Source organism: Esox lucius, chromosome 2 (assembly GCF_011004845.1).
Source record: "Esox lucius isolate fEsoLuc1 chromosome 2, fEsoLuc1.pri, whole genome shotgun sequence".
NCBI lineage: Eukaryota > Metazoa > Chordata > Actinopteri > Esociformes > Esocidae > Esox > Esox lucius.
In genome coordinates, this window is record NC_047570.1 from 34,041,723 (window position 1) to 34,055,000 (window position 13,278).

At 45.6% G+C, this 13,278-nt stretch overlaps 1 protein-coding gene across 1 annotated transcript in view; it reads left to right on the forward strand.

Annotated features, from left to right (window-relative positions):
- The first annotated feature begins 10,221 nt into the window (after positions 1–10,221).
- Positions 10,222–13,278, forward strand: part of hdc (histidine decarboxylase) — an 8,096-nt gene continuing 5,039 nt past the window's right edge. The window contains exons 1-8 of the mRNA XM_020052294.2: positions 10,222–10,410; positions 10,583–10,696; positions 11,312–11,434; positions 11,686–11,826; positions 12,222–12,365; positions 12,576–12,642; positions 12,828–12,990; positions 13,255–13,278. The exon at positions 13,255–13,278 is cut by the window's right edge and continues 67 nt beyond it. Of these exons, the coding sequence (XP_019907853.2) occupies positions 10,222–10,410; positions 10,583–10,696; positions 11,312–11,434; positions 11,686–11,826; positions 12,222–12,365; positions 12,576–12,642; positions 12,828–12,990; positions 13,255–13,278 (965 nt within the window). The remainder of the gene's footprint in view (positions 10,411–10,582; positions 10,697–11,311; positions 11,435–11,685; positions 11,827–12,221; positions 12,366–12,575; positions 12,643–12,827; positions 12,991–13,254) is intronic.

Genomic DNA, 13,278 nt, shown 5'->3' on the forward strand with positions numbered 1-13,278 from the left:
CAGTAACCCTCTCTGGCCGTCAGAGAACTGCACATCTCCCTGCGCCAATGGGGCCACGGATCTCCTGGAGTTATTAGCGGCACACTGATCTACAGTCACAGGGGGACTGTGTTCCAAATGCCACCCTGTGCCCCGTTCAGTGCACTTGAAGGACCCAGACAACGCGGGGGTATATTGAAACCTGGGGTCCCTCATTGAAAGTAATGAGGTGTGTAGGGTATAGGGTGCTGTTTGGGACGCGCCACCGGGTCTGTGATGGGGTAATGGGAACACAAGACAATGGCCTCATTGATCCTTCGGACCTCCTGTCGGACGAGGCGACTGACGTCAGCGTCTGCTGTAATGGGGGGGTGGATATTCCTCACTGTGCTATGCTTTATCTGGGGGTGGTGGCGAAACTGCTGTTGTGTCGTTGATTATTATTATCATTTTCTTTGAATTGACAGATTGATTGCTTGGTGCTTGTGGCTGAGCGGACGACTTCGCAAGCGTACCTCTTCGGAGAGACTGGCTGGGGAAAATAAGCACCGTCACCCACGGCAACCCAGGGATCCACCCCGTTGGGAACCACTCGCCCCTCGGTTCGCCCTCGAACCAGCAGGCTCGGTTAAATGGGCCGGAGCTCAACATAGGGAGGAGAGACCAGAGAAGGAGTACATTTGAGCAGGAGGATCGAGGAGCTGTTGGTTTATGATAGTGACGGTGGCCGGACCTCCCTATTTGCTCTGTATGTTTGTGCTGTGGATTGGTTTTTGTCCAGTCAATGGCCAATACACATCAATGAGTGGGTTTGTGTTTCAAATGTCAGGGGACACTAATGGTGGGAACGGAGCAGATGCTGCCTTGGGTTGTGGATGCGCAGGGCCTCGTCTTCAATGGCGCCCTATTCCCTCTTTGGTGCCCTACATTTGATCAGAGGCCCGTGGACCTAGGTTAAAAGGAGTGCACCGGGAGAGCTGTTCAGAGAGCAGGCAGAAATAATTCCCCCTGGCCATTGTCATAGACCAGTGCAACAAAGACCTGCGATTCAGCGTTGGTGGTTGCCATTCTGTAATGTTCCCTGTGTCATTGTTTGTGTGTTTCGCTAGCGGGCAAGCCTCTCAAACATCGATGAGGTGTGACCCTGGCCAACCAAAGCGAACCTATAAGTCAATAGATTTCCTCAGAGTGTTCATTGGAGAGATAAAGCACAGAGTATGCGGATGAGTACGACACGCCCCCCTCTCCCCAAATTATTTTGTCCCCCCAGTAATTTTCGCTTTACTGATTGCTCTAACTGTGGAAAGAGTAGGAGCCATCAGCGACAAGGAGCCCAGGACTCCAACTCTCCAGGCTCTTTGAGGTGGAAACAGATTATATGAAAATGATCACATTTTGGAAAGAGAACAGGACTCAAATGCTCTGCCCCCTCAATGACTGGGAAAATGAAATGTAAAATGTATGGATATAAAGAGCATGAGCCCTAAATACACTGCAGGGACAACCCAGGGAGGTGGGGGGGTGGTCAGCAGACTGGCCGTTGGAATCGTCAGGTATTTGGACAGGGGCAGCAATGAGTCTTTAAAGCCTGATACTTCGGAAGTGTGGGCCAAGACCTCATGTCCTCCTCAGTTAAAACGAAGCAGTTTGAGAGTGTGTTCCTTAGATTTACAAGGATTTACAGTGGAGAAGGAGAACTGACCCGACTCCCCCGACAAAATTATATATTAGCGTAGAACCTTGGGGCTGAGAAAGGGGGGTTCTATCCGGGGGAGGACATGTAGAAAGGAACCTTGGTGCCTTCCCCCGTTCCCTGGCAGAACACTCCAGGACAGTCTCTCCCCCGTTCCCTCACAGAACCCTCCAAGACAGCATAACTATTTTCGGGGATGTCCACCAGACCTCCACCATCTTTAAAAAAACAACAACTATGGTCATGTTGATGAAGCATTCTGTGCTCATCCATTTTCAAGCTTCTTACCCTGCTTAGAAATGTCCTTTTAAATTTGAGTTTGAATAGGAAATATAGTAATTGACAAGGTTAGAAATAATGATGTTTAAACATTGCTTTTATCAAGGAATCCTCATTTTGCAGCAATTACAGACTTGCAGAACTTTGGCATTCTAGTTGTCAATGTGTTGAGGTAATCTGAAGAGATTTCACCCCATGCTTCCTGAATCACCTCCCACAAGTTGGATTGGATTGATGGGAACTTATCTTATGGTCAAGATGCTCCCACAACAACTCAATAAGGTTGAGGTCTGGTGATTCTGCTGGCCACTCCTTTAGAGACAGAACACCAGCTGACTGCTTCTTCCCTAAATAGTTCTGGCATAGTTTGGAGCTATGCTTAGGGTCATTGTCCTGTTGTAGGAGGAAATTGGCTCCAATCAAGCCCTGTCCACAGGGTATGGCATGGCGTTGCAAAATGGAGTGATAGCCTTCCTTTTTCAAGATCTCTTTTACCCTTTACAAATCTCCCCTTTTACTACCACCAAAGCACCCAGAGACCATTACATTGCCTCCACTATGTTTGACAGGTGTCAAGTACTCCTCCAGCATCTTTTCATTTAGTCAGCATCTCACAAATGTTCTTCTTTGTGATCCAAACACCTCAAACTTAGACTTGTCTGTCCATAACCCCTTTTTTCCAATCTACCTATGTTCAGTGTCTGTGTTCTTTTGCCCATCTTAGTCATTTTCTTTTATTTGCCAGTCTGAGATTGGCTTTTTCTTGGCAACTTTTCCTAGAAGGTCAGCATCCCGGAGTTTCTTCTTCAATGTTGACATTGAGACTGATGTTTCCCGGGTGCTATTAAATGAATCTGCCTTTTGAGGATCTGTGAGATGTATTTTTCTCAAAACCAGACACTCTTATGTGTTTGTCCTCTTGTGTAGTTGTGCCCCATGCCCCCCCCTCTTTCTATTCTGGTTAGAGACAGTTTGTGCTGTTCTGTGAAGGGAGTAGTACAGCGTTGTACATGATCTACATTTCCTTGGCAATTTCTCAGATGGAATAGCCTACATTTCTCAGAACAAGAATAGACTGACGAGTTTCTTTCTTTCTGACAATTTTGAGCCTGTGATCGAACCCACAATTCCTTATGCTCCAGATTCTCAACTAGTCTAAAGAAGGACAGTTTTATTGCTTCTTTAACCAGGACAAGAGTTTTCAGCTGTGCTAACATGATTGCTAGGGAGATTTCTAGTGATCAATTAACCTTTTAAAATGATAAACTTGGATTAGCGAACACAACATGCCATTGGAACAGAGGAGTGATGGTTGCTGGTAATAATAGTGTATATATTCCATTGAAAATCAGTCATTTCCAGCTACAATTGTCATTTATAAACTCAACAATGTCTGCACTAATCATTTTGATGTTATTTTAATGGACAATATTTTTTATTTCTAAAACAATGAGATTTCTAAGAGGCACCAAATCTTCAAAAGGTAGCGTATTTTTCGGGACAATTTACATGAACAAACAGAGTATATTTATGGAATATATAACCGGAGGTGACATCGGTCAACTTCAGATCCCGGTCGTGCCCGTTGTATTTGCACAGGCGAATAAACTGCAGATGCTCTCTGGAGTCTTTTGTTCATCAATGTGGGAACACCACGGAAAAGCCACCAGCTCATTTGTTGATAGAGCTACTTACCTACAGTATCAGTACACATGGCTTTTGATTCCTGTGACGTGGGGCTTTGAGGATGATGCCGTAATCTCTCAATTTGATTGTTGGCCGGAAACATGTTGATAATGCACAATCTATCCAGTGAATCTCCTGATCACAACAATAACCTGCACACACATGCATGCGACTTTAACAAGTTGGGTCTTAACAGTAGAAAAAATAATCAAACAAAACATTTAAAAGCTAATGTACATTTTCAGAGAAGACAACTACTATAAATGTGCTTTAGGCGAAACGCCCTGGCCCAGATATGGCTTTGCCATGCTTTGTTATGCTATGCTATCTACTTCTACTCACTACAGGACAGCAGTGCTTGGCAGACAATGGTCAACATCCTGTATTGTATGGTCACAATATCCTGACTAGCTAACAGAGACAATTAGTTGGAAGATCAGCATTTACCAAACACGCTCTCAAGACTAGGTAGTGCTGGAGATACCGTCCTCCATGCAGGTCGCGTTCCACGGGATCTTAGGCCAGAGCGGTTAACCTAGTTAAATGTTGGAGACAAGAACTCTCGGACCAAATAAGGGTTGTTAATAATAAATACATCTAAACTGTTATCTTTCACGTTTGCAGATAAGACTTTTCAGCAGTGCAGTATACGTGATGGTGAAGTAATATCTGGTTTTATCTGGTTTTTCTCAGCTGTCCTTTTCTGGGCCCTGAGCCACAGTGGTTGTTGGAAAAGTCCCCTCTAACTGCCTGCCTTCTTTCTCATATAACATCTTGAAAGTGTAATTATTCTGTGTATTATTATTGAATTACGCATATTCCCGCTCCATCTGAAACCCCAGACTAGCTTCACAGCGAGTCAAATGAAGCATAATTGCTTCAGATGTGGTGGCAGTTCTCCTGAATTTTTTCTTCTGGCATCTCAACATTTTAAGCTGAAGTTTTATATGTACTGAATACTTTCAGAAGCCACTGTGTGTTTGCGCAAACAATATTTTTGTAAATTATTTGTGTATGGCCGTTGTTACTGTTGTATAGATCTGTATTATTTTATCATTACTTGTGTAATAAAAATGTATTATCAACAATAATAAGTTGACCTGTATTCCGTCTTGTATTGGTTTCAATTTTCAGAAAACCCTCGTAAGAGCAGAGCAACCCAGCAGAGCAACCCAACACTGGAGCAACCCAAAATGTAAATTAAAAAACTCAACAAACAGACAATGTGCCATATCAAACATTGTGCAGGTGTGGCTACAATGTAAGTCCAGGTGTGGTTGAGTTGCTGGAGAAATGCATCAGACATCGTGGAACCCTGTCCTCCATGAATGCTAACCTGTGTTACAGCGGTTTTGAACTGGGTTTCATGTCAGCACGTTCATCTGATACAGCTTATAGCTACAGTTATGCACAGTTCTCAGAAGGGAAGGTTGTAATAGATTTCCTGCCGCAGAGTAGGGCCTGAAAACTCTATTTTTAACCTGGTTCTAGCTGTGCGTGTGCGTGCAAGACGGGCCTTAGTTCGGTGTTCCCCACCCAAGCACACATAATATAGCTTGTCAACTAAATATCAGGCCTTCATTGAGTTGCATTGCTTAAGTTGCGAGGTGGTGCCTCCATGGATCGGACCTGTTTGTCCAGCACATTCCACAGGTGTCCGATTGGATTGAGATCTGGGGAATTTGGAGGCCAAGTCAACTCCTTGAACTTGTTGTTGGGTTCCGCAAACCAATCCTGAACTATTTTTGCTTGGTGGCAGGGCCCATTATCCTGCTGAAAGAGGCCAATGCCATCAGGGAATACTGTTGCCATGAAAGGGTGCACATGGTCTGCAACAATGCTCAGGTAGGTGGTACGTGTCAAAGTAACATCCACATGAATGTCAGGACCCAAGGTTTCCCAGCACTGCCTCTGCTGGCTTGTCTCCTTCCCATAGTGCATCCTGGTGCCATGTGTTCTCCAGGTAAGTGATGCACACGCACCCGGCCAATCCCCGTGGTCCAGTTCTGATGCTCAAGTGCCCATTGTAGGCGCTTTTGGCAGTGGTACAGCGGGCAGCATGGGCACCCTGACTGGCCTGCGGCTACGCAGCCCCATATGTAAAAAACTGCGATGCATTGTGGGTTCTGACACCTTTCTATCATTACCAGCATTAACATTTTCAGCGATTTGAGCTACAGTAGCTCATCTGTTGGAGCGGACCACACAGGCCAGCCTTCTCTCCCAACGTGCATCAATGAGCCCTGGCCGCCAATGACCCTGTCGCCGGTTGACCACTTTTCCTTCCTTGGACCACTTTTGCTAGGTTCTGACCACTGCAGACCGGGAACACCCCACAAAGGCTGAGGTTTTGGAGATGCTCTGACCCAGTCATCTAGCCATCACAATTTGGCCCTTGTCAAAGTCACTCAGATCCTTACACTTGCCCATTTTTCCTGCTTCTAACACATCAACTATGAGGACAGAATGTTCACTTGCTGCCTAATATATCCCACCCACTGACAGGTGCCATGATAGCGAGATTATCAGTGTTATTCACTTCACCTGTCACTGGTCATAATGTTCTGGCTGATTAAGGGAACATGTTATCATTACAGCATAACACCAAGCCAATGAAACTTTAGGGATATCAGTCTGTCAGTGTCACCTGGTTTGGTGCAAATGAAAGTGACAATAGGTGCACTGGAGAGGCAACAGCAACAAAATGACCTCCAGCGGGCTACTGGTGTGCATGTTTCTGACCAAACTGTCCGAAACCAACTCCATGAGAGAGGCATGAGGGCCAGACGTCCTGATGTGGGACCTGTGCTCACATTCCAGCACCGTGCAACTCGTTTGGCATTTACCAGAGAACACCAGAATTGGCAGGTCTTCCATTGGCGCCCTGTTCCCTTTACAGAGGAGCGGAGGTTCACACTGAACACATGACAGAGGTGAAAGAGTCTGGAGATGCTGTGGTGAACATTATGCTGCCTGCAACATCATCCAGCATGACCGGTTTGGCAGTGGGTCAGTGATGGTCTGAGGAGGCATATCCTTGGAGGGTCACACAGACCTCCACGTTCTAGCCAACGGTGCCCTCACTGCTGTTTGGTACCGGGATGAAATCCTCAGAGCCATTGTCAGACCTTATGCTGGTGCAGTGGGCCCTGGGTTCCTTCTGGTGCAGGACAATGCCGGCTTCATGTGGCCAGAGTGCGTAGGCCAGGGCTGCCCAACACTGTTCCTGGAGGTTTACTGTCCTGTAGGTTTTCCCTTCAACCCCATTTGTCACTCATCCGGTTAAGCTTTTCAACCAGCTAACTATTAGAATCAGGTGGGCTAAATTACAGTTGGAGAGAAAACTACAAGACAATAGATCTTCAGGAACTGATTTGGGCAGCCCTGGGGCAGGCAGCTCCTGGATGACGAAAGCACTCATGTGACTGGCCCTCATGATCCCCAGACCTGAATCCAATTGAGAACCTCTGGGATGTTATGTATCGGTGCATCCGACACCACCAAGTAGCGCCACTGACTGTCTAGGAGCTCACTGACGCCCTGATCCAGGTCTGCGAGGTGATCCCAGGACACCATCTCATCAGGAGCATGCCCATATGCTGTTGGGAGTGCTTACAGGCGTGTGCAGGCCAGACAGACTACTGAGTCACATTACGAGTTGCCGTGATGAAATTCACGCATGTTGAAACAGCCTGTGATTTCGATTTCCACTGACTGTTGTTACTTCAATTTGTTCTCAACAAATGACACAATGTACATGAAAGGTTTTGATCTTTCATATTTTTTGTTCGTTGAGTGCCGATGTGAGATTTAAGTGTTCCCTTAATTTTTTTGAGGGGTGTATGTGCTGTTGGGAGTCTTGGAGGACCAGAGTAGGTAAATAATGGTCTAGGTTATAAAATAAAACACATTGTAGTCGCCCTATTACTGTAGTCACCCTATACCTTTAGTCGCCCTATTACTTTAGTCGCCCTATTACTGTAGTCGCCCTATTACTGTAGTCGCCCTATACCTTTAGTCGCCCTATTACTGTTGTCGCCCTATTACTGTAGTCACCCTATTACTGTAGTCGCCCTATACCTTTAGTCGCCCTATTACTGTAGTCACCCTATTACTGTAGCCCTATACCTTTAGTCGCCCTATTACTTTAGTCGCCCTATTACTGTAGTCGCCCTATTACTGTTGTCGCCCTATACCTTTAGTCACCCTATTACTGTAGTCACCCTATACCTTTAGTCGCCCTATAACTGTAGTCGCCCTATCACTGTAGTCGCCCTATCACTGTAGTCGCCCTATTACTGTAGTCACCCTATACCTTTAGTCGCCCTATAACTGTAGTCGCCCTATTACTGTAGTCGCCCTATTACTGTAGTCGCCCTATTACTGTAGTCACCCTATACCTTTAGTCGCCCTATCACTGTAGTCGCCCTATTACTGTAGTCGCCCTATCACTGTAGTCGCCCTATTACTGTAGTCACCCTATCACTGTAGTCGCCCTATCACTGCAGTCGCCCTATTACTGTAGTCGCCCTATTACTGTAGTCGCCCTATTACTGTAGTCGCCGTATCACTGTAGTCGCCCTATTACTGTAGGCGCCCTATCACTGTAGTCGCCATATCACTGTAGTCGCCCTATCACTGTAGTCACCCTACTGATTTCAAAGATGGTTGTATTACATGTAATTTCAGAGATAATATTGTAAAGTAACTCCAGATCACCCTGTTAAAGAATTTATGCTGGTCATTTTGACGTGAACCTTATTAGGTAAAAATGATGCTGACCTGATTTTTTGGTGAACAAGGCTGATGGATAGCTGTGAATCTACACTTTCCAACGAAACTTGATTTAAGCGTATACTGTACATAAGAAATACCCAGCCTTATGCATTGTTGTAGACTTGTTATACATTGTAGTATATTATTCATTAAATATATACGCTACTGTTCAAAAGCTTGGGTTCACTTAGAAATGTCCTTGTTTTTGAAAGAAAAGCTAAATGTTTGTCCATTCAAATTACATCCAATTGATTGGAATTACAGTGTAGACAATGGTAATGTTGTAAATGACTATTGCAGCTGGAAACGGCTGATTATCATACAGAGGCCCATTATCAGCAACCATCAGTCCTGTGTTCCAATGGCACGTTGTGTTTGCTAATCCAAGTTTATAATTTTAAAAGGCTAATTGATCATTAAAAGTCCCTTGTGCAATTATGTTAGCAATGATACATTATATTCCAGCTACAATAGTCATTTAGTGCTTTTCTTTGGAAAACAAGGACATTTCTAAGTGACCCGAAAACATTTGAATGGTGGTGTATGTTTTGCCACCGGCCAACACACAATACTCCATAATGACAAAGTGAAAACACATTTAGACATTTGTGCCAGTTTACTGAACACACAAATTCACCCCTTGTGAAAAGAACTAGAGCTTAGGGCTTTGATTAAAAAGATACGTAAAACAAGATTACATTACTATCTTCAAACAAGTCAAAATATGTTTGCTCATCAGCGGCTGTAGGGAGGGCGCCTTTCCTTTTTATTTAGCTCGGGTGGAAATTAAAAAGAAAAGCAATTATTTTGTGAGTTTACGTCAGTACTTTAAGGGCGGAGACCAATAAGTAGACCTATATATGCCTGGTACCTCTTCCTCTTAGCCAACCCTAGAGTATAAACCTGCCGAGAGAAACACAGATCTTCATTATATAGAACTACATTGGCAGTGTAGAGAAACATAGACATCCTTTCTGTTGAACTGCAACACAACATTGGTTTACAGGGGCACAGGTTGGTCTCTTTGTCTAATTGTCTCTCAGCTGACAGAACCCCATTGTTCCAAGGATGCAAGCAGAGGAGTACAATCGCAGAGGTAAGCTTGGGTTCCTCGTTATATTGTGAAATGTTAAGCTAAAAGAATGAACAGTATGCTTAATGGTGTATGTGCATAAATAGTGAGCCATTACAGAGCTAATACATCTTGTTGCGCAATACCTAAAATGTGTAGATTTTATTTTTTTGCACAGCTTTGAATGAAGGGGCTGATGTTTGTTGGCAATTTTAGCACTTTATGTTCTATTTACATTATTATATTAATTTAATTGTATTATTTTATGTAGTGTTCCTAGCACGGACTTTGCTTGTTGAGTACTTGTTGTGTTTGTTATCGGGATACGTGGTATTCACGGCAGACTATTGTGACTTAAGATGAGCATGCCAACCTTAAGTCGCTCTGGATAAGACTTCAATCTGAGGTGGTGAGGGTGACCCTTCCGAGGCTTGTGCGTACAACTGCCGGACGAAATTACTCAAGAACTCAGAAATGCATCTTTAAATGGATCTGTGAGGAATAGACTCAGAGGATGTGTAACCCTATTAAACTGGTGATAAACCGTAAAGAACGCAGCACACCGAAACACGTCAACTCTGTATTTTCGTCGAAATGCTAACGGTTCCACGGGAATGTTAACCGTTTCACTCCAAACTGCTGGCAGGTACTGTCCTGTGGAACCCGCAACCAGCCAGATACCAGTGCCATCTTCCTTCATTATGCGTAGACAGTCTGCATATAATGTATCATTGTCATGTGTGCAGGTAAGGAGATGGTGGACTACATCACCAGGTACCTGACCACCATCAGAGAGAGGAAGGTGATCCCCAGCCCTGAGGTGAAGCCGGGCTATATGAGAGAGCTGTTGCCAGACAGCGCCCCCGCCGAATCTGAGGACTGGGACCGCATCTTCACGGACATCGAGAAGATCATCATGCCTGGGGTGTGTTACGTTCACACACATCACACAGAACGTGGACGTCCCTGAGCCCCAGTGTCAGACGGAACGCCAGACTGGACCTGGCCCATATTGGACCAAACACAAACAGTTGTCTAGTAGCCCCAGCATCCGTCTAGCTTTCGTGACTGTGTTTGTTTATGTGTGTGATCATCAGGTGGTTCACTGGCAGAGTCCACACATGCATGCATACTACCCAGCCCTGACCTCCTGGCCCTCCATGCTGGGAGACATGCTGGCCGATGCCATAAACAACATCGGCTTCACCTGGGTAACTACTGCAACTCCATTAAATGTCTTACGGGGGTGTAGCTCCTGTCAAATGACGAATGCTTACAGGCACAGAGTTCACTCAAACAACATCATCTTAAAGTGATATAGCACACTTAAGTAACAATCTTAAAGTGATATAGTTCACTCAAATCACATCATCTTAAAGGGATAATTCATGTAAATTAAGAGAAGAGGGTTCGAAATCCTGTTATTGCCGGGATTCCGTGGGACTATCTGTATTATACCCAGTAAGATTCAGGTATGTGTACGATTATTTAGTGAGTAAAGGGTGTTTTGATTCCACTGTGTTTTTGTATATTATATATTATTAATATATATATATTATTAATAGCCCTGGACCTCCCTAAACTACCACTACACACTTTTATTTTAATTTATTCAACCTTTATTGAAACGGGAAAAACACTTCGAGACCTAGAGACTCATTTACGTTTTAAAAATGTTCACGGAGAACTGCAACTTTCACTCAACGTAACATTCCCTTTAAATGTCACCGTGGGTCGTCTGCAGGCCACTTTCAATGTCTGTGTTTTTGGCGATTGTGCCGACGTCAGCCGATCATAGTGGTGTTTTGTGTTTGTGTTGTGTTCAGGCGTCCAGCCCGGCGTGCACAGAGCTGGAGATGAACGTGATGGACTGGTTATGTAAAGCCCTGGGTCTGCCCTCCTTCTTTCTCCATCACCACCCTGACAGCACTGGAGGAGGCATACTGCAGGTAGGGGAGCGGTGGGGGGATTCTAACGTGCTCGGCTCCCGCTGGGTCCCGCCCAATATAACCCCCGGGCACACCTGTCCACACTCTCCTGTACAACAGCGCCATCTGGTGGCGAATGGGCCCCAGAGGAGTCTGAGTGTTGTTTTTCATTAGCGTCCCTGGTGTCTCTCATATTATCCACATCATCAGTTTTAGAGTGTCTCCTCTCTCCTTGTGTCTCTCCTCTCTGTCCAACCCTTCCCTGCTGTAAGGGTACAGTCAGTGAGAGCACCCTGGTGGCTCTGCTGGCGGCCAGGAAGTCCAGGATCCAGCAGGTGAAGAGGACAGAGAGCGACGGAGACCTGGACGACTCAGTGGTCAACTCCAGACTGGTGGCGTATGCATCAGACCAGGTCGGGAGGGGTTGGGGTCACGCGCACACACACACACACACACACAGTTGTTTCTCCATCCTTGTGGGACCAGAAGAAAGTTTCCCTATCTCCTAACCCTAAACCTAACTTTCACCCCCTCCCTAACCTTTATGCCTAAACCTGACCCCTAACGCTTAAACCTAATGCTCCCTAATGCTCTATCACTAACCGCATTTGTAAGTTCTACTCTAAACTGAACCCCTAAAACGGAAATTGCCTTTTTCTTTGTACGTACCAAACTGTCAGGTTTTACTGTCTTTGCTGGGAATTCTGGGTCCTACTTTTACAGTAAAGCCCGGATCACACACACAGTGAGAACTTAGAGGTTGACTTTCTGTCTGTCTGTCCACACGTCTGTCTCCCTGCCCCATAAGGCCCATTCCTCAGTGGAAAAGGCGGGTCTGATCTCCCTGGTGAAGATCCGGTTCCTCCCGACTGATGACTGTTTCTCCCTCAGAGGTGACACTTTAAGGCGGGCCATCCAGGAGGACAGGAGAAGAGGACTGGTCCCTACAATGGTAGGTTATTAAAGCCTGTTAACAGCTGGTCCTCACACGCGTCCCTTAACCTGATTACTGTCCCGAATCTTGTCCACTCCTACACGTAAAAATCCAATTGTCATTCATTTCAATGTCCACACCTACACTTCGAACGTGAACGGTTTCTAACCAAGGCTGAATTTCCAAACAATTCTCATTTCCTGGTTTGTTTCTGTCTCTCCCTTAAAGCTGTGTGCCACATTGGGAACCACGGGGGTGTGTGCCTTCGACGACCTCTCAGAGCTGGGACCAGTGTGTAAGTCTTCACCTCTGACCTTCCACGGTCACCCCTGACACACAGAACAATGTAACTGTGACTCTGGAAATCCATCCGTGTAGGTAAAAAGGTCGCTCCCACTCTGAGTCCGTAAGAACACAGATGTGGATCATAGACTCAAGGCCCCCCTGACGCGGGTGTTTCTCCCACCTGGCCCCATTCAGGTGCCGAGGAAGGCCTCTGGCTACATGTGGACGCAGCGTACGCCGGCTCAGCTTTCATCTGCCCAGAGCTGAGAGGTCCCCTGCGAGGCATAGAGTACGCCGACTCCTTCGTGTTCAACCCCTCCAAATGGATGATGGTCCACTTCGACTGCACCGCTTTCTGGTGAGAAAGAGAGAGAACCAAAGGGGAAGGCTGTTTTATTTTTTTTTATTGGGAGGGAGAGTGTGAAGAACTTCATGTTGTTGCATTACACTTTTCTTTATTCAACCTGGGAATTCACTTCAAGATTTGACGTCTAGTTTTTTTGAGCCCTGTGGGGTTTTTTCAAGGTCCGCAAGGATACGATGTTTGCCTTTGTCTTCATGTAACCGAGGTAGAGAAGCAACAGAGGCTCCTACAGCCCTAATGTGTCTTTGATTTCGACAGGGTGAAGGATAAGTTCAAGCTCCA